General features: G+C 34.4%; 3 protein-coding genes across 4 annotated transcripts; 2 read left to right on the top strand and 1 right to left on the bottom strand.

Annotated features, from left to right (window-relative positions):
* Positions 1 to 1,006: 1,006 nt before the first annotated feature.
* Positions 1,007 to 3,509, top strand: LOC125211782 (peroxygenase-like). The gene is made up of 5 exons (XM_048111718.1): positions 1,007 to 1,173; positions 2,020 to 2,255; positions 2,522 to 2,616; positions 2,688 to 2,813; positions 3,236 to 3,509. The coding sequence occupies exons 1-5, from the start codon at positions 1,041 to 1,043 to the stop codon at positions 3,387 to 3,389; spliced, it is 744 nt and encodes a 247-aa protein (XP_047967675.1). The 5' UTR covers positions 1,007 to 1,040; the 3' UTR covers positions 3,390 to 3,509.
* Positions 3,510 to 4,033: 524 nt separating this feature from the next.
* LOC125211773 (zinc finger protein CO3-like) lies at positions 4,034 to 8,029 on the bottom strand. Of its 2 annotated transcripts, XM_048111706.1 has the most exons (6): positions 7,847 to 8,029; positions 7,697 to 7,732; positions 5,987 to 6,688; positions 5,029 to 5,220; positions 4,757 to 4,924; positions 4,034 to 4,323 (listed from the first exon to the last, which is right to left on the bottom strand). In XM_048111706.1, exons 2-6 carry the CDS (start codon positions 7,727 to 7,729, stop codon positions 4,228 to 4,230), a joined length of 1,191 nt encoding a protein of 396 aa, XP_047967663.1. In that variant the 5' UTR covers positions 7,730 to 7,732; positions 7,847 to 8,029; the 3' UTR covers positions 4,034 to 4,227. The 2 variants fall into 2 exon arrangements, with proteins under 2 accessions (XP_047967663.1, XP_047967652.1); XM_048111695.1 differs by having other exon boundaries at positions 7,697 to 8,029.
* Positions 8,030 to 13,471: 5,442 nt separating this feature from the next.
* LOC125202036 (pre-mRNA-processing factor 19-like) lies at positions 13,472 to 19,890 on the top strand. The gene is made up of 18 exons (XM_048100345.1): positions 13,472 to 13,611; positions 13,699 to 13,784; positions 14,720 to 14,791; positions 14,919 to 14,981; positions 15,032 to 15,118; positions 15,206 to 15,353; positions 15,437 to 15,558; positions 15,732 to 15,848; positions 16,177 to 16,272; positions 16,388 to 16,447; positions 16,993 to 17,067; positions 18,017 to 18,121; positions 18,247 to 18,366; positions 18,449 to 18,526; positions 18,606 to 18,702; positions 18,960 to 19,011; positions 19,311 to 19,381; positions 19,532 to 19,890. The coding sequence occupies exons 1-18, from the start codon at positions 13,599 to 13,601 to the stop codon at positions 19,648 to 19,650; spliced, it is 1,581 nt and encodes a 526-aa protein (XP_047956302.1). The 5' UTR covers positions 13,472 to 13,598; the 3' UTR covers positions 19,651 to 19,890.
* The last annotated feature ends 470 nt before the right edge of the window (positions 19,891 to 20,360 follow it).

Here is a 20,360-nt window from a genome sequence, read left to right as displayed (position 1 = left end):
TTCACCTACGGACCAAATTGGCAAAATTAGACAAAGTAAATAATTAATTTTGTCTCACTATTTTTGGACGAAATTATCCCCATAGTTACGTCACGATAGAAGAAATATGAATAAACTAAAAAAAAAGTGTCATGTTTTTATGGATCGGAGGAAGTATTAATTTTTTCTAATAATTTTATTTTTTAGGACTCGATAATTATTTTCTAATTTTATATTTTAGGACACGAAAAATATGAATCTGGTCGATCATAAAAAAGTTTCGACCATCTCCAATGATACAATAAAACCTAAAATGGAATAAAGATTTAGCTCTAACAGTACTCTAAAATCAATCTCATTTTTAGTTTTAGAGTAAAAAGATAGTACTACCTATTTTTAGGTTCACAATAAACTGAAACCAAATTTTTTTAATTTTGTGAGTAAAAAGACATAATATAGAGAATATTCTTTTAAGTTTGAATTTAATGTAAATGATTGGAGTAAAATTGTATTTGAAGTAATATTTACAGTAAAATAAATTTAAATTTAGCGTAAATAGTTAGAGACGTCGTAAATCAAAGAATGAAGATAAACAAATCTATTGAAAACAAACGGTTTTATTAACCTAGTGTTAAAATGTCTTACTACAATTTTTTTAGTAATATTTCAAAAATACCTAACTATAGGCAAAATTATTCAAAACAAACCGTTTTATTACCTTATCGTTAAAATATCTCATACTTTTAGTAATATTTTAAAATTACCAAAATTTAAAACTTTTTAACCAACATCAATCGACGTGGATAATAAACCGAAGCGGAGACCCGACATGGATCCGAGACCAAGATCCGCCATCGAGGATCGGGTGGCCCGACCCGGTTGTGCCACATGCTATCTTACGTGTCAAGTCAAAGGCTCGCGCGAGAAGTCACGTGCCGCCACCGCTGTGCATGCCCGCCACGCAGTCTCCTTCATTCTCTATATCTGACTCACTCTCTCTCCTTTCTCTCTCTCCATTCATACAGAAAATCAAAAGATTTAGCTCTGAATCAGCGTTTGCGATGGCAAAATCCTACGCTTTAGCCGCCGGTAGTACGGACAGAAATGCTGCATTGTCGCCGGAGGCTCCGCTCGCTCCGGTCACTCTGCAGCGCCCGGTGCGGTCCGACTTGGAAACCTCCATCCCGAAGCCATGTCAGTTGCTTATCTCTTCCGTTTTATCTAATTTTCTTTGTGAATTTAGAATATAATTTGTTCTTTTTGTCCGTCGTTAATTGTCACATGTTGATTCGGCTTGAATTTTAAGAAATGAGTGGAAAAATTAGTAGAATGCGGATCTTACCTTTATATAGTTACTCCTTCCGTCTCTTATAATTTGTCACCTTTTGACCCTGTACGGGTTTGAAGAAATGTAAATCGAAAGTAGGTTGAAAAAATTAGTGGCATATGGGTCCTATTTTTATATATATTATAAAATGTGAGTGAAAATGAGTCAGTAAAGTATGGGGTCGATTACCAAAAATAGTGAAAAGTGAAAGGTGATAAATTTTTAGGACGAACGAAAAAAGAAATAAGTGATAAATTTTCAGAGACGGATGGAGTAATAAAATGTGAGTTGAATGAATTAGTGAAATGTGCATTTCATTGTTAATTAGTGGTACCAATAAAAAGTTTAGTGTGACAAATGTGACAAATATTGGCAAATGAATCAAAATGAAACTAGTGACTCCGGATGGATGGAGTAATAATGTTCTTATTATTAAATTCTATAAGTTGTTAGAATTTGATTTCATTAGTTTATTTCGCTTTGATTTATTTCCCTTGTGGCGATAATTATTAATCCCTACTTATCAGTTACATAATACTTCAATTTGATAAGTAAAAACTTATTTGGAAATTTTTACTTTATTAGTGTGGATTTGGCCTGGGGAATTCTTTTAGGAAACTAAAACATGGAACATATGCAGATATGCTTATTTTGAGGTTTTACAATTGAAAATGTGAAAATCTATTTAGAAACTTAGTGAGTCGCTCTTTCAGATATGGCTAGGGGATTGGTAGCTCCGGATATGGACCACCCGAACGGGACGCCGGGTCTGGCACACCACAACTTGAGTGTGCTGCAGCAGCATTGCGCTTTCTTTGATCAAGATGATGATGGCATCATTTATCCATGGGAGACCTATTCCGGCTTTCGCCAGCTCGGCTTCAACATGATCGCCTCATTCGTAATGGCGATCTTCATCAATCTTTCAATGAGTTACGCAACACTTCCGGTAAGTTCTCGATCAACCCACTTATGCTATACATGCATGCATATATAGTACTCCCTCCATCTACCATTAGGAGTCCCATTTCTTGGCGGCACGGGTTTTAAGAAATGTTAAGAAAAGTAGGTGGACAAAAATTAGTGGAATAGAGGTTTCACTTGTATATAATAGTTTTAAATGAAATGTGAGTGGGATAAGTTAGTGGAAGGTGGGATCATATTACCTTTTATGGTAAAAGTGAACCGGGACTAAATGGTTTTGGATTTTGTCAGGGGTGGATTCCGTCTCCTTTCTTCCCGATTTACCTTTACAACATACACAAGGCCAAGCACGGGAGCAGTTCGCGAACATACGATAGAGAAGGAAGGTAGGTATCGATTTGATATTAAGAAACATAATTACCTGATTAATGAACTCTAATTGGAGATCAATAATCAGGTACTGCCCTTCGGAATTTGAGAACATGTTTAGCAAGCACGCCGAAACATTCCCGGATAAACTTTCGTATGGTGAGATGTGGAGCATGACCGAAGCAAACCGAGAAGCATTCGACCTTTTTGGGTGGTACGAATCATCATCTTCATCTAATCTTTACTTGAATTACTCATGTGACGATCCTCTTCCTCCCTAATTAAGTCTTATCATCCCCTTGCTTGAGCTCCGATCCAATGATTTTGAAATTTTTCTCAAAATATTATAGTAAATTTTTTAAATTATATTTTATAAATATGTTTCTCTTTGTTGAATGATATATTTTCTTTTTTGGGATGTCTACTCTGAGTAGCACATTTAACACATTTTGAAAATCGAATATCATTTAAATTTATATTTTATATTGATAGTTTTTGTAGTACTATAATTAATGTATTTCCTTTTTTTGTTATTCTTCTTTGTTGCAAGATTAATATAAAAATTGTAAGAATTTAATTTTTCGTAAGCTTAATTTAACTTGTTTTAAATTTTAATAAAATACATTGAATGTGCAGGGTGGGTAGCAAGGTGGAGTGGACAAGTCTGTATATTCTAGCGAGGGACGAGGAAGGCTACCTCTCGAAAGAGGCGATACGACGTTGTTTCGACGGGAGTCTGTTCGATTACTGCGCCAAAATGCAGATGGGTGCTGAGGGCAAGATCAAGTAAATTTGATAAGCTTATTTCAAGATGTTGTTGTAGTAGTAAAATATAAACATCTATCTTTGACTATTCGTGAATTAGCAATAAATTAAATCAAATATGGCTGAAGGTTGAACGTTTTTTATCTTTATTTTTTTCAAAAAAATTAACTAGGGCATCAATTTTTTTTTTCTTTTTGAAATAGGGCATTATTTTTTTCAAGGTGGTAGCATAGCTAGTTTTTAAGAAGGTATTAATTACTTCATCCATCATTTTTTTTTTCTTTTTAGTCTTTCTCCACAAAATATAAAGTTTTCTATTTAGAAAATTTTTATTCTCTATTGAGTTGTGGATAATAACTTGAAATTTACTGTGATTTATCTCTCACTTTCTATTGGACTTAGGGGGTAGGAAATTGTCTTTCTGAATTTGTATAAGAGAAGATTTGGAGTTTAGGAAAATCTTTTTTCAGTATAAGAATAGGTTTGGGTTTTAGGGAAAGAAAACATGAGAATTTTTATACCGTATAACTATGAGGTATTTTGTTTTTATGAAAGATAAATAAAATCATATTATAAAAATATATTATACAAACTATTGGACACTAATTTAATCTATATAGAATAATTTAATGAAACGGTCAAATGTAATTGACCTTTTGCTACATATTTTTACATTAAATATCACTTACTAACGTGTAATTTTACTAATAATTAATTACGTGTATATATATGCTACTATACAAGTACATTGCTAATATAACAACTTCATGGTGGTTGTTAAATATAAAGATAAAATAGGTCTTTAGATTTATCCAAATCATCACATATGCCAAATTAATTGCTCAAATTAATCAACTCCCTACTTAGATCCAAGATTGAATCGGATAGTTACACTTAAAAGAATTTACTCCACTTATATGTGCCAAAATATCCGAGGAGTCATCTTCTTCTTTCACAACCTAAAACACCACACATATACAAAATTAAATGCACATTATAAAAAAATAATAATAAAGTTTGGTCAAATTCAGATTCATTTGATAATTTCCAAAATTATCTGGAAAATCCATGAAGTTCGAAATTATTCTCAATGATTTCACCATAAATTTTTTAGTGAAATAGTATCTAATACTCCATGTCAACAAGAAAAATCAAACGCCGACATCATGCCTGTAGGTTAAATTAAATGATGTCGTCTATTTTTATAGAAACAATGTTGTTTTATTGAAAAATAGCAGCAACACCATCCAAAAAAATTCGGCCTACTATTCTCGGGATGTTTTTATAGAAATATCGTTTTTGTTGAAAGTTACAGGACAGACTCGAATTTGACCAAATCTGACGGTTTTTCAGGCAATTTGCCTAGAATAAAATATCGAAAACAAGACGTACCTTTCTTTGATGATCCGGTATGGAAGTCGAATATAGACCAACATCTTCATCCACGTCATCTTCATGGTTGTTTCCCATATGCCTCCCAACTTCTCCCAATTCATCATTCTTAGCAAACCTTCCTCTCACTCTAGGCCTGCTATCTGCTAGGGTTTTCCGACAAGCATACTGCATCCATGCATGCATTCATATACATATATGCACGTGATTATATATATTGCAGAAAATTTTATTAAATTTGGAAATATAAATATATACACGAAAATGATGACCTTGATTTTCTTGCTGAAGTTTCTTTCGTTCCTCTTCTTCAAATATCTGTGAATCTTTCTTTTCCTTTCTTCAACTGAGATCTTGCCCACTTTGTACGTGGGATCTTCCAAGCTTGAAATCTCTGATGCTAGAGATGAAGTGGTGGTTGTGGTTGCTCCTCCATATAGATGTTGGCTTTCATTACTTAGTGTCTTAGTTAAAGAGTCCCACAAAAATAAGTGATTAAATAAGAAATAATAGAAAATTATAGTTAAATAAACAAAAATGTGAAAATAGTAGCTGATGAAATAGAGAAATGTGAATATTACTAGTAGTCAAAATGAGTTTATTATTATTTCCCCATTTTTACCTACATCGATATAATTTGTTTTTGCTATATGGAAAATGTTAGCATGACTCTTTCGTTCGATTTCACAAGGGCTAGGCTCGATCCCATATATTGAAGCGTATTTGATATATGAAGGGGAGATAAATCAATCTAATGAGAGTAATATCAAATAGGCTGATCTTTAAATATCATATTCACTGTGAGACAATTCATATATGAATATTTAAGCACGCTTATGGAGAATTAAGCTAGAGGGGCAAATGTATCTCAAATCCTCCTATATACATAATTTATTTGTTTTAATCTTTCATTAAATGCCCCCTTTAAATTCTTAACATTTCTTGTATATTTTTGTCTTCCTCGGTATAAATTTCTAATTTCGTCTCTTTTTGTTAGATTCTGGGCCTGTTAGCTTCGATGACACGTTTGGTTCAAACATCGAGCCTGCTCTAATACTATATTAGTTTTGATATGTGAAGTTATCTTAATGAGATTCTATCTTAAATTCAATTAATTATAGATAAAGTGATGATCATTATGTATAACTAAGATTCTATCTTTAATTTTTTATTTTTTTGTATTAGTTCATTCAAATAAAAACCTTTCTTATTTTGTCAAGTGTGAATTACCTGGAGATCGGTAGAGCAGTTGAAAACTCTTTGCATATTATCAGGGATGAAAAATCCATTATTATCAACTTGAAATTCCAAATCTTGAGATGGCAACATCCCCATGAAAGCCCCTGAGCTCTGCGCCGATGGGAACGGAACCGTAGGCGGCGGCAGATACGGCACCATCATGGAGTCCATCAGAGAGCCCCCCGGCTGCGGCTGAGACGCCTTCAGCCGCATGAAAGACGGCATGCACTCCTCCTCGTACCCCGGCCACCGCTCGCCGTACGAAGACCCGTTTGGCGCCATGTCGAGCTGGCTGCTCAAGGAGGATATGTCGAACGCGTCCTGATCAGCATCGTCGTCGTTGATGTTGATGTTGATGTCGATGTCGTTGTTGTTGTTGTTGTTGTTGCTGCTGCTGCTGATGTATTGGTGGTGGGAAAAGGATGGGGACGTGGTGAAATCTATAGCGGCCGAGATGTCGCTGTCGTCGTCGAATAGGATCGGCGGGGGCATGGTGTAGTCCTTGGGCGGGGCGGATGGTGGCGGCGGGATTTCATTGTCGTCAAGGATGTTCATTCCGGCGGTAATGTTGGAGAGGTGTATTTGATAAGAAGGGTGTTTTTCAAAATTGGTTGACCCAACTTCTGAATTTGGGAATAATTCAGACTCGCTGAATTCCAATAAATGGTTTCCAATGGGGCTGCTGATTGCCTCCTGCTAACAAAATAAACAAATTAGTCATGATTGAACTATTATATATGTACTCACTCCAAACATATTGCTTGAATGTGACTTAAGTCATCTTAACAAAATCATTATATTATGTACATGTAGTGATGGATTTGGGGGGAGCGCGAGAGGTTGACCGATGCCTAGACTGCTACGTGGGCCAAATTTTATTGTACGATCGGCCAAAAATGACACGGTCATCCTCAATCTGTGGATTTTTTTGAAGAAAAATGTCGTTTTGAGATTTTAGTGAGCGGGAGGGGATGACTGACCCTCGTACTATTGGAGGACCTAATTTTACCCTATGATCGGCCGAAAATGTCATAATCGTTCTCTCGATCCACATAATTATTATTGACAGTATCATTTTGGGATTTTTTTTTAATTTGCATTGAAAATTATGATTCTACGCAATGGATATGCACAGAGGCGTAGCCACCAAATTATTTATTTTAATCTATGCACTAAATGTCTCTCCCAATTCTAACAATTTCTCCAAATGTACTTTGTCATAAATAATAGGCTCTGTTTCTGGTTTCTGGATCTGTCGATGTGTACATATCTGTATAAATATGCGATCATCCATATTCCAAGCCACAATCATGCTCCGGCCATACCACACTCTATCACGTTATCATTCCGATCAATTTATGCGCCAGACCACAATTTCAACAATCCATGTTCCAAATCAAATCTCGATCATACCATAGACTCATCTCACATTTCATTTTTCCATTATTTTGCAATTTTATGCATTCATTTTATTTTCGTTATTGTAAATATAAAATAAATATTCAAAGATAACACATTTACCTCATTAAATAAGGAGAAACCAATCTATATTATTGCAATATAAACAAATTATACCAGAAAAGTATAAGCAAAACATGCATGTGTTCCTTCAATAGAAATGGCTTAAGAAAAAATTGCATGAATATATGATGAGGATAATGAAAAATAAAAGAATATTAATCAAAAGCCAAAGGCAATTACAATGGAGAGTTGCTGATCTTGTGGATGAACCATCTCCTGCAACATTATTCTCTCCCACAATTAAATTTAGAATAATAACAAACTAAAACACAAAAAAAGAATGAGAGATATATATAGATCGGATCGGCTTTCCTAGGAATACATGCTTACAACATTTTTCTCATCGCCACTTTCGATTTATTCAGAGGTTGAAATTAAACTCCAAAAAGAAATGGTAGCTAAAACTTCAAAACTATATATGTATTGGACAATAAAGTAAGATCTTTTGTTATTTTGGGGGGTTTGGTTTTATGAGAGAGATTATGAAATGATGAGAGAGAATGAAAGAAGAGTACTAACTCTCGAATTCAATATTACTAATGTGTGGAGGCAATATCCTTATATATAGTTTGGTGGGACATCTAGTCAAACCGATCTTATTGCTTGTCCATACGCGTTTCTTACAACCAAATCTCCGGGAGAGGGTGAGAATGAAAACGATTAAAATTAAATGTAATGCTCTGATATAGTATATGTTTTTTTGTAATAAGAGAGTAAATGATATACTATAACACAATTCAAGTAGTAATTCCGTTTTGTTAACCGTAATAATTGACTTTTGCGGGATATTCGTATCTTGAAAACGTTTCAATATTCTTTCATCAGAAATTAACATGGATGAATAGAGAGTCCTTTTATTGTGTGTCACCAAGTTTCCATTCAACCAAGCGATGAACTAATGGAATATTTTATCTATTTTAATTAGTTTCAACAATCTTCTAAGAAATAAATATCTGCTATTTGGTTTTGTTAGGGATGAGTAAAGTTGCAAACAATATATAAATGTTACCCAAATTCAATTAGTACGAGGCATTTCAGAGAGCAACCGAAAAGCAAAACCGTGAAAATTAGTTCAAAGCGGACAATATCATACTAATTTGAAGTTTGAGTGTGCATCGATGAAAAAATTATTTTCGATCATTCAATACATTGAACCACAACTGATTGGAAATTTGAGAAAAAACTTAAATATTATAAATTTATTTTGGCATTATATACATTGCACGTTTATTTTCCTCCCCACATGGATACAAGTAGATAAACGGGAATTAATTCTAACTCCCACATGAGAAAAAAAAAAGATCTCGAGAAGAAAATAATCCTATTTGTCCACTGTACATGGCTAAAAGTCATTATACAATGACCTAGAGCATTATAATAATTAAATGAACAACATTATAACGTAGGTCGTTATAAATATATGTACAAATTACATTTTTATGCAAATTTCTTCGTCCGAATGTTTGCGATTGAGAATTCATTAGAATTCTCTTAAAATTACCTTCAATTTGATTGGTATGCAAAAACATACCTTGAGTATAGAGCGTGACATAAATTTAAGTTTTTTGGGATCTTTGTAATTTTTAAAGGATTGTTAACTAATGACCCGTTCAGGTTCCTAGATATAACCAGATAAGGGCCCATTTCTTGTGCAATTGTGGTGTTGAAGTACCCATTTAAATTTCTAAGCGGCCCTAGAAATGGAATATGTTCCATTTCTCAATTTAAGTGCGTGTGTGGTTTGTCTCGGATATTTGTACAGTGGGTAAAAATTATGGTTTCTGATAGGGAGATTCAATGAGAACAGAAAAACGGATATCTGAAAGTCGTGAAAAACACTTTTAGATCAAATCAATTACGGTGGTTCTACCAAAGTTATTTGATCGGATAAAATTCAGAGAATGCAGAACATTCATATGTATATTCGAGATAATGAACCAGAAGAATTGATCAGATTTTGAAGAAGACGAACCGGTGCAGCTGTTGACGAAACAGTGCATCCGTTGGGAATCTTAACTGAAAATAACTGATTTTCAAAAGGTTTCCGAAATTCCAAATTAGTCCTTCGATTTTCAGAAATTATTTTTTCGGATGCATTTCTGATACAGCAACTTCGTTGGAAATAAAAAATTTCCAAGCTCGACCCCAGCCAGGGGCTCTGCCCCTTGGACCCCGCTACCCAGGGGCGCTGCCCCCGGACCCGCGTTCATCTGTTTAATGAATTCAAATAAGTGTGCACTCCGCACCTCCATACTTAAATGATGTATCATTATAACAATACTGATCAATCAAGTTAATCCAATTACACTAAAATATCCAACAATTTCATCACTTAAGTTCCTTGAACCAGTTATGAATCCGCGTCGCCTCTTTCTCGGCAATGGACGAATTCAAGATTCTGGCCTCCCCCTCTTTGTAGGTGGAACAACGGTGAAAATTTCAAATGATGCGTCCAATTTTTCGTTTGCGCGTCAGTCTTTTTTTTTTTTAGGAAGAGGGTATTTGAGCACACTGAAAACTTTCCTAAAAAATAAAAAAGAAAAAGCATTCGTAAATGCAAAACTGAAGTCATAACAACGTGGCAAAACAATTCAGCATCATATATTTAGGCCCTACGCGTCAGATTTACACCAAGATTATAATCTTTGCATTTCCTGTGAAGGAAATGAACAAGCCCTAGGGATTCTATGTGATATTAAAGATTTGAAAAATCGACAAAATTTTAATAACGCATCGAGTTCATTGTGCACATTTACAATTACAACATTGAAGAAGAATACTTATTTTTATCAAGTGAAGTTTATATGCAAGTATGTGTTCGGTTACTCATATTTGATTAGGCCAAGAAATAAAACTGGTCAAGAATTGGGTCAAGAGGGCCCACCATCCTTGTTTTATTTCTTCCGTTCAGTGTAGCTGATTTGGAGAAGAGGTGGAAATATGGCCATGTACAGTATTGTCTAAAAAGACCAAAAACACCTCAAATGTTTCCTCTTTGCAAAATAATGGCAGCCATTAGAAGAGGTGAAGATGCTACCCAAATTTGCTGCAACACGAAACACTTTGCTGCTACACGAAGCCGATCTCTTCATCGACGAACTCGTCCGGATCCCCACATCTCCAGCTTTCGCTTTTGCCAGCTGATCGCCGGAATTCTTATCACTCTGTTGCGGAAAAGCGTTTGCCACGGTAGCTTTGATCATCAACACCGACATAGAGTCCATCAGTCACCCCCATCGCCTTCAATTTCATCCACGCCCGTCTCCTCAGAGCTGCCCCTGCTCACCGTCGTCCTCAGTTCTGTTCGACTCATCTCCTCTCCCTCTTCTATTTGGTCTCTCTCTCATCTCCTGCATCATCGCTCGCCGCAACTGGTCTCGCCTCCGCTCCATCGTCAGTCTCCCACTCCCTTCCATCTCGATCTCACTCTCCGCAAATTGGATGAAACTTGTTGTTGCTTCAAGTAATATGCTCCGCCGGCGGAAATTGGAAAGTGAAGACTGAACTTTCTGGTCTTCGATTTTGGTGGCTTAAATTGAATGTGATGACTGAAATTGGGGGAAATAAAAACGATGGGGGTAAAATTGTAATCTTGTCTTCAATTCTTGGTGTCAGCCGCACTCCCAGATTCATAAACCACCTATTGCGCAAGAAATGAATTGTGCACTTTTCTGATGAACAGTGGCGGGCCCTTGCTAATTTCAAGGGCTCGCATGAATTATACATTGTAAACCGAACGTTGTAAATGGACAGAATTGGAGTCATATGAATATACAACTTGATCATCGGAAGGGATCACCTCATTCATTTAATCATTTATATAATAGTACATTTCTTAATACACCATTAAAGAGTTTACAAGTGGATCTCACTCTATAGAAAGAAAAGTTACTTTCAACATATTTACTTCACTAATTTTCTTTCCTTTTAAAATTTATCTCCTCAATGCTACTATATCAATTTAAAAGTATAATATTTTGTGTATTGTATCTTGAAAAACACCACAAAGTCACAAATCTCTTTTTTAAAATTCATGAACTAAACGCTAAGGGTTTTTTTTCTCTTTATTTGCATCTTATTAAATCCATATTCTTTTAAATTCTAAAAGACATTATTAAAGAAATTTGTGCAATTGGATTTTTTATATACACTATCTCCAATAATCGATTTCTTATTAATATGATTAATGATTTCAGACGACCTAGCTAGATTCAGTGTTATAATTTAATTATAATTATTTTTACTTAATTCTTTTTTTTTATGAAGAATGTCCATAATTAATTATTATAAATAATTTCACTCATATATAGAATTTTTATATTTATAATTGGATTTTATACTGGTACTATACTACTATGAGTATCTAGAAGGATATAAAGGTGTGCGAAATACTCAACAATGCTATATAATTCAATTATAAAAATAGGAACTCCATTTATAAGTCAAGGATTACGTAAAATAATGAAAAGTAAATTATAGTACGTACTATATAAAATACTTTAATATGCAAATATATATTTTACAATTGTATAGAATGAAGAGTGTTTAAAAAACATGAATAAATAAATAAGCAAGTTAATCATAAGTCTTGCATTTAGATCATGAATATATGCATTTTCGGGTGAATTTATAAACTTTCCCCGTTTTTTTTATATTAAAACTGAGCATAATTAACTGAAATAGTATTAGGAAAAAAATATAAAATCAAGATAGTAAATTTTACATTATTTATTTCATTCTATTAAATTTGAACATAATTATCTGAAATTGATTTAAATAAATGATTTTGATGTTTGGTATAAAGTTTTAATTTCTTTACATGGCTCGGGGAGATTTTGGAAATAAATTTTCTTTCTATAGAATGAGATTCACTTCAACTATTTAATAGTGTATTAAGAAATGTATTATATAATGGATAAGGTGATCCCTACTGATTGACGATCACGATGTTGTACATAAAATACTCTAACACATATTAAAATTGTGTAGAAGATATAAACAATGACAGTATTAGTGTTGTACATAAAATGTTCTACAATATATAAATAATAATAGTAAAACTAATGTTGTAGATAAAATATTAATAGTATAAAATACATTCAATCTCGTGCTGCCACGTGGCACGAAACATGCAAGATTGTAAACACAAAAATGCAATATTTTGTGAAGTTGTAGATGGATTTCTGCAAATTACATTTTATATTGTTAAGTTTTGCATTTTAACATAAAATGTCTACAATGCAAAATAAACTATATATAAATGCAATCCGTCTATATTTAAAATGCAAATTAAACCGTCTATATTTAAAATGCAAAACTCAACAATAAAAAATGCAATCTGCCAAAATCTATTTATAACTTCTATAAATGTATATTGCATTTTAATGTTTACAATATTGCATGTTTCGTGCCACGTGATAGCACGAGATTGGATGTACATTGTAACTTTAGAATTAGTTAGCATATTAGTATATCTCACATTTAATATTTTTATCTATTTACTGAAAAATAAGGGTAAATAAGGGAAGCTAAAGAGTATCCACAATAATGGACTAGCCGGCGCCCTGGTGTGTGGCTAGGCGCTCGACTACTACGATATTGTGATAGGCTAGCCGAGAGGACGAAAAAAAAGCCCTAGAGCTAGGGCATGGAGTAATAAGCGAGCCGATCCAATTTTTCATTTTTTTTTAGTTTTTTCATTTTTACTACTTTATATACAACTTATTGCATTTCATTTTTTTAATATTTGATAAATACGAAGTAATTTCGTATTTGTTATTAATTTGATAAAAAAGAATGAAATGAGAGGGCTAGTCTGTGTTATTACTAGGTGTGACTACACTTTTAGAAGGGCATGATAGGCAGGAGGTATTTTAGTTTGGACTATTACTAGACTTTTGCTAGTCCACTCCTGTTGTAGATGCTCTAACGGGCTTGACATTAGCATAAACCGCATTGGCATTAGCAATTTCGCCCCTCCAAATTTATAACTTTGAAAGGCGATTTACGTTTCCCCTCTTTCTCTCTTTCTCTGTTGCAGGACCATTAACCCTAGCGCATCCAGAGCAAATTAACATACGCCATGAATTGTTCAAGTAAATCCACCATTTTTATTCTCGCAACCATCGCCTTCCTCTATTTTGCATGTATTTTGTAATTTCACACATACATTTTGTTCGCAGTTTCTGGCGAGGTGCCGGAGGAACCTGTTATCTCAAAAAGTTCTGGTCTCCTCTTCGAGAAGCGCTTAATCGAGCGCTATGTCTCGGTTCGTTTTCTTCTTTATTATTATTATTATTATTATTTTAATAATTGTGGCATTTCTATGTTACGGTAGCTCGATATACCTGTTGATAGGATTTATCTTTCCTTTAGATTGTTACATTTTGTTGAATTGTCTCGTGTTTGATTACAGAGAAAATTTAGGTCGGAATGATTTTAAATCCTGGGGAATTTTAGCTTGTTTAATTTCTATACTATTTCATTGTAGTGAGTAATTGAGTAATGAAATGCATATTGTGTAATAAGTCGACTTTAGGACGCTCCATATCTCGGTTCATTCCGTTTTTTGTTTTTTTAATAATCTGTAGCATTTTTATGTTAAGGTAGCTCGATTTTACCTATTGATTGGATTTATATTTCCTTTAGCTTTTTAAATTGTTGTTGAATTATCTCGCATTTGATTACAGAGAAAATTTAGGTAGGAAGGATTTTGAAATTCCGGAGGGAATTTTAGCATGTTTGATTTCTTTACCATTTCATTGTAGTGAGTAAGTCGACTTTAGGAAGTTTGTATAAGTAAGATATTCGATTCTTCAATATTCATTGTAGTATCCAAGCTGTTGAAGTTCTATATGAGTCATTTAGCTCCTTATGGAATACTTGGATAATCATTGAATTTAGCCTGCATTGGCTTTTTTTCAATCTTTCACAGTGCTGGAGAAATGTCTAGATCTGTGAAATATGCAGTGGAGACATGTTTTAAAAGTTTTAGACTAGAATGATTTGCCTAATTCAGTCCAAAAGAGCTGTAGGATGATGTTTATCCAGGTGATCTTTTGGTATTCTTTGTCCCCCGGAAGTCCTTAAATCTTCCATTGGTGTAATATGTTAGCAAATCTGTTAGTGGCGGAATACACTATTTTTTACTCTCTTCTGTCTTATTGTCCTTTATAAAATTTCCTTCTTTTTGAATTTTTTCAGGACTTTGGTAAATGTCCCGTTACTGGAGAGCCTATGACAATTGATGATATTTTACCTGTCAATTCTGGGAAGGTATGATTGCTGAATATCTAATAGGTTGGGATGGATATTAGCTTCCTTTGTTTTTTATTTCTTAGGGTAGGTATCACTTTCTCATCGAAACTGTGTTTATACTTTGGGCTTGGTTACTTTGATCCAGATAGTGAAGCCCCGACCAATGCAGACTGCTAGTATCCCTGGGATGCTGGGAATGTTTCAGATAGTATGTCTTTCTTTTTCTCTTCTTGTTTAACACTGTTTTTTTTACATTAGGAATGGGATGGCTTGATGCTATCAAATTTTGCATTGGAGCAACAATTACATACTGCCAGGCAAGAGCTGAGCCATGCCTTGTATCAGGTGTGGATTTGTCAACCTGTAGCAGTGTACCTTCATGAAGTTGGCATGGTACATAAATTTTACTAACATTTACTTTGATCCTTGCAGCATGATGCGGCATGTCGTGTTATTTCAAGGCTGAAGAAAGAAAGAGACGAGGCTAGAGAGTTATTGGCACAAGCTGAAAGACAAATACCCATGTCAGTGGCTGCACAAGATGCAGTGAATGCTGCTGCTTTAAGCAATGGGAAAAGAGGTTCTTGTTTTTTGAGGTTGAAGTCCATTCTATTTTTGAGCTTGTGTGGGGTTGTCTTGTTCATTTTTCAATTATGCTTGTAGCAATCGAGGATGGTGAGATGGGTCCTGATGGGAAAAGGGTTCGTCAAGGAATCTCGAATAGTATCATTTCTGAGCTTACAGATTGTAATGCTGCCCTTTCACAACAAAGGAAAAAGCGACAGGTAAGTCCTGGATTAATCTAGTATTCTGCGGCTCCGACTCTTGTCATGTGGAGTGGCTTGAATCTAAATTTTCACAGAAACTTCTGTTTTGATGTTCTTGAGTTATCCCTAGATATTTATGTGATATTCCTTCATAGATATGTATGTGAGTGTGTGTTTGTGTGGTCTACCAGATACCATCAGCATTGGCTTCTATTGATGCTGTGGAGAGGTACACTCAACTCACTGTAAATCCTCTTCATAAAACCAACAAACCTGGGATTTTGTCGATGGACATCTTGTACTCCAAGGTATGGGAAGTTCACTTTTTATCTATATCTTTCTGTGATGGATTTCCTCGAGTATTCAACACTCAACAGTTTGCTTCCTTCCGATTGTGATCTTTTTTGGACCAATACCCCAAAGTCCCAAGTAAACGCTGTGGTGATTATTCTAGAGCTGTTGGCTTTTTATGTTATTGCCAAATTTAGCTATATCCATAGCATATGTTGTTGATAAGTACTCTGCAATTTTCTCTTCTGATATTAGTAGGTATATATTGTTCATTAACTGTTTTCTTATTTATTCAAATTCTTGATATGAAGACATTTTGCAACTTCTTCTGGATGTTTCTCTTAGGATCTCATTGCCACTGCTGGGGCTGACTCGAATGCTGTAGTTTTTGATAGATCGTCAGGCCAAGTAGTATCTACTCTCAGTGGCCACTCAAAGAAGGTTGGCACTGAACATTGTCTTGTTCTTCATGTTTTATTTTTTATCTCCCTCTGTTTTAAACTTTTTTGGACTCTTTCATGAAGATGTATAAAAATATTCTTTGGGACTTCTCTAGGTTACAAGCGTCAAATTTGCTGCGGAAGGTGAAATAGTAGTTACTGGCTCTGCTGATAAGGTAATACCAACCATGATTTTAGCCCATTTTAATCTCTTTTAATAAAGCTTAATATTGGTATAGTTAAGCTTATTATTTGCTCTCTTGTTTCCCTCCTATTTAATTATTCTATTACTCCGTGTTTGTTAGTTGCTAACTTTCTCTAAGCATTTACTCTCCTTTTGGGTGACTGAAATTACTCAACTCTGGTTATGCAATTTGCTCCTATAAATATTGTTATCCTAATAATGATTTGAAAGTATGTCAAATACATGGGAGAGAGCACTAATAATCAGTTAATCACTTCTTCTGTGGGAACCTTTTTCTTGGTAGGAATGAACTCTGTTATCCATTATTGTAACTGTCAGAATGTTTGTAACAGCTTTTTGTCGAATTAGGTTCTTTTATGTAAAACTGACACGTGAAAATTGAGTGTTTTGTGATCGTTTGGAACAATGGAGTGCTTTGTGAACAATATTGCTTTACTTACCCTTGTTAGCATTCTGCGAGTTATATTTCCTACAAGTTGTTTATTCTGCAACATCATATCATTCTACTCATTGCAGACGGTTCGTGTATGGAGAGGTTCTGAAGGTGGAGATTTTGATTGTAGGCACATTTTGAAGGATCATACTGCTGAGGTAATTTACTTGCATGCTGGTTAGTGAATTCTAAATCTGATGCAATTTGATTGATGGCTTCTCATGTGTTTTGATACTTTGAGACAGCACCGTGATATTCTCTATTACTTGTTCACTCTAATTGAAATATAGGAATTTTAGAACTACAAAAGTGGTATTGCAATAGCGAAAGATGTATAGAAAATAAAGTTGAAAAATTATAGTACTTAGTAGCTACTGGATTAAGATTTGTCTTGAAGCTGGTGAATTGTTCATGTGTATTTGTACCTTTTTTTATTGATTCTTTCTTCTTGACTAATTGTATAATGCATAGTAATGATCTGATTAATCTCCATGCTATTTATTAGATGCATTTATTGCTTTTTGATTGATATTTACTGTTTAGTTTTGTTGATGTGGGTACCGTTGCCTTCTTTACTAACTCAAAAGTGGGCTTGTTTTTGCTTAAGCACCTTTTGTAATGATGTATTTAATAGCTCTTCCAATTAAAATTTGATCTTTCTTTTCATGTACTCTGTTTTTTGGTTCTTATCTATGCTAAAAGCTAGCTGACACTTTTAGTTAAGGTTAATAAACCGAAGTGCCCACATATTTTTGCTACATGTCTGCTGCTTGAATTAGCATTAGTGCGGTATGCTTTTTCTTATTTATTCATGTGAGCTGTAAGTGGTTGTAGGATCTAAGAAAGTAATCTCTTACATGCTAAATTCATGTTAATTCTTGTCTTTTATACTTGTTTGTCAAGCTTTTTCCTACACAAGACTTTTAAAGGAAGGTAATGGCTGACAGTTCTACTTTTCATGCACCTGAATTGGCAGAAAATTTACACTTCTGCAGAAAATGAGAGTGCTTTTATTTTGTATGATCTTTCCTTTACAGTTTTTTATATCTTCACACTCTTGATTGCTTGCCACCTGATTTAGCTTTGCTCAATACATTTGTGTGACAGGTGCAAGCTGTTACAGTCCATGCAACCAATAACTACTTTGTCACTGCTTCTCTTGATAGCACTTGGTGCTTCTATGAACTTTCTTCAGGTTTATGTCTCACTCAGGTACAGACCTTGTCTCTGACCTTAACACATAAAGGAGCCAAATATGTTTATTTCTCTGCCTTTTTGATTTTATATCTGTTCTGGCTAGAATTTTACTTCTGGCTTGTGCTGTATCGTCTTTGCAGGTAGAAGATACATCAGGATCTGCTGAGGGATACACATCTGCAGCCTTTCATCCTGACGGTCTCATCCTTGGAACGGGTACCTCTAGAGGGCTTAGTAAGATTTGGGATGTAAAAAGTCAGGTGCGGATTCATTTATATAAATTTCCGATCAATCTGGATATTTCCTTTTTTGATTAATCTAATTGTCATTGGCAATGTGCAGTCAAATGTTGCAAGCTTTGAGGGGCATATGGGGGCTGTAACAGCCATTTCATTTTCAGAGAATGGCTACTTCCTGGCGGTAGGTTTTCCTTTCAAAGAAAGTGAACAATGTGACATCCAAGTTTTCTATGCCATCAATATCATGTTTGAACTTTCAGACTGCAGCACATGATGGAGTTAAGCTTTGGGATCTGCGTAGGCTCAAGAACTTTAGGACTTTATCCCCTTATGATGAGAATACGCCTACACATTCAGGTTAATTTTGTATCCTGACTCAATATCCCTATATATATATATTTATATGAATAGGGAGAGATGCAAACAAGGATGCATCTAAATCTAGAACTGCATATATATATTGATGGTTCTGCATATGGATCAACATATGCATATTTCAGAGGTTTATTAGTATTATCTCTGAGGACTGTATATATGATAGGGGACAGGAAACCTGCAAGATTGATTATCGATTAGTTTTGTCATTCCTCACCTGAGACCTTCTGATTTTGCAGTGGAGTTCGACCATAGTGGAAGTTACCTTGCTCTAGGAGGATCAGACATCAGGTACTGAACCACCACTATTTGGCTCCACTTAACATGTTGAATTCCCCACCCCATCAACCACCACCAATTAAAGAATAAAGTAAAAAATTACACAACTGCCACTTGTAAAGTACTCCTTCTCTACACACCTAGAAATTTATACTGGGATATTCCGTTTTTTTCCATTTTTTCTGAAGTTTTTCAATCTAGTTGCTGTTGGCATACATATACTTGAAGATCTTTAAGTGATAACAATAATTAGTTTTTTCTCGTGTGGTGATTGTGAATGATTATTCATTTCATCCATGGTAATATTACAGAGTCTATCAAGTTGCGAACGTCAAATCTGAATGGAATTGCATAAAAACATTCCCTGACTTGTCCGGCACAGGTATATTCATCATCCTCTGCACCATACATGTTCACAATCCTTGATGATAATGATGCTTTGCCAGTAACTTTACAGTTTGCACAACAAATATTAGTTGTATCTTAGCTTTACAAGCAAATGTATTTACTTGCTCAAACTGCACGGGTGCAGGCAAAATATTAAGTGTCAAGTTTGGCCCCGATGCAAAATACGTGGCTGTTGGGTCAATGGATAGAAACCTTAGAGTATTTGGGCTGCCCGAGGAAAATGATGATCAGTCCGAGACATGAAGAGTTTACTGCATCCTACATGGAACGGTACATGTTCTTAATCCCACATAGCTGTGGATTTTTTGGGCTGGAGAGCCGAGATAGAACCCGACTTCACTAGGCTTTTGTTTGGAACACAACCAAGAGGGATAAGAAATTGTATCATCTATTAAGTTCATCGATTGGTTGTTGTGTAATAATAGATTCTCCCATTTCGAAGAGCTTTCTTTGTTTCTATTTCAATTGTTACCTATTGTTTCACCAGTGTATTGATGTCACTTTTACTTGTCAAATTTATGCAGTATGGTACTTTAATATTAGAAGTTCCTGCCAGTTTTTGGTAACTTGGTATTTGAATGACACAGACAAATAACCTAGAGATAATCACGCATAAGAGTGGTTATGCAATCTGTATATACTTTTAACTTTTAAATAATTTTGAAGCCTAGTGTATTATTTAAAATTCGCATGATGTATCTTTTTAATTCATCAATTAGTTCATAACATTATTATTTGACTATCAGTTTATAATTATTTATTCATAAAAATAAATTTGTTTATCCATTTTAGTAGGTCTATACAAAATAAGTCCATATCTATCTATAGTAATTATTTTTATTGCATATTTTTCTCTTAATTTATTATTTTTGCATTAAAATTTATGTTATTACTTCTCCGTCCTTTAAATTTTGTCACACTTTTCTATTTTCGTCCGTCTCATAAAATTTGTC

Source organism: Salvia hispanica, chromosome 1, assembly GCF_023119035.1.
Source record: "Salvia hispanica cultivar TCC Black 2014 chromosome 1, UniMelb_Shisp_WGS_1.0, whole genome shotgun sequence".
Taxonomy (NCBI): domain Eukaryota; kingdom Viridiplantae; phylum Streptophyta; class Magnoliopsida; order Lamiales; family Lamiaceae; genus Salvia; species Salvia hispanica.
This window is presented reverse-complemented; position numbering and strand designations above follow the sequence as displayed.

What these genes read in the sequence shown, in the direction of transcription:
- LOC125211773 (XM_048111695.1), bottom strand. Translation starts at nt 7,741, where the DNA reads ATGTTGCAGGAGATGGTTCATCCACAAGATCAGCAACTCTCCATT. An exon ending in ACTGCTCTACCGATCTCCAG is followed by an intron (nt 5,221 to 5,986) that starts GTAATTCACACT and finishes TCTTTAACTAAG; the next exon opens with ACACTAAGTAATGAAAGCCA. An exon ending in TACCGGATCATCAAAGAAAG is followed by an intron (nt 4,324 to 4,756) that starts GTACGTCTTGTT and finishes GTGGTGTTTTAG; the next exon opens with GTTGTGAAAGAAGAAGATGA.
- LOC125211782 (XM_048111718.1), top strand. Translation starts at nt 1,041, where the DNA reads ATGGCAAAATCCTACGCTTTAGCCGCCGGTAGTACGGACAGAAATGCT. An exon ending in AACCTCCATCCCGAAGCCAT is followed by an intron (nt 1,174 to 2,019) that starts GTCAGTTGCTTA and finishes TCGCTCTTTCAG; the next exon opens with ATATGGCTAGGGGATTGGTA. An exon ending in TGAGTTACGCAACACTTCCG is followed by an intron (nt 2,256 to 2,521) that starts GTAAGTTCTCGA and finishes GGATTTTGTCAG; the next exon opens with GGGTGGATTCCGTCTCCTTT.
- LOC125202036 (XM_048100345.1), top strand. An exon ending in TGAGCCATGCCTTGTATCAG is followed by an intron (nt 15,119 to 15,205) that starts GTGTGGATTTGT and finishes TGATCCTTGCAG; the next exon opens with CATGATGCGGCATGTCGTGT. An exon ending in AGAATGGCTACTTCCTGGCG is followed by an intron (nt 18,527 to 18,605) that starts GTAGGTTTTCCT and finishes TTGAACTTTCAG; the next exon opens with ACTGCAGCACATGATGGAGT.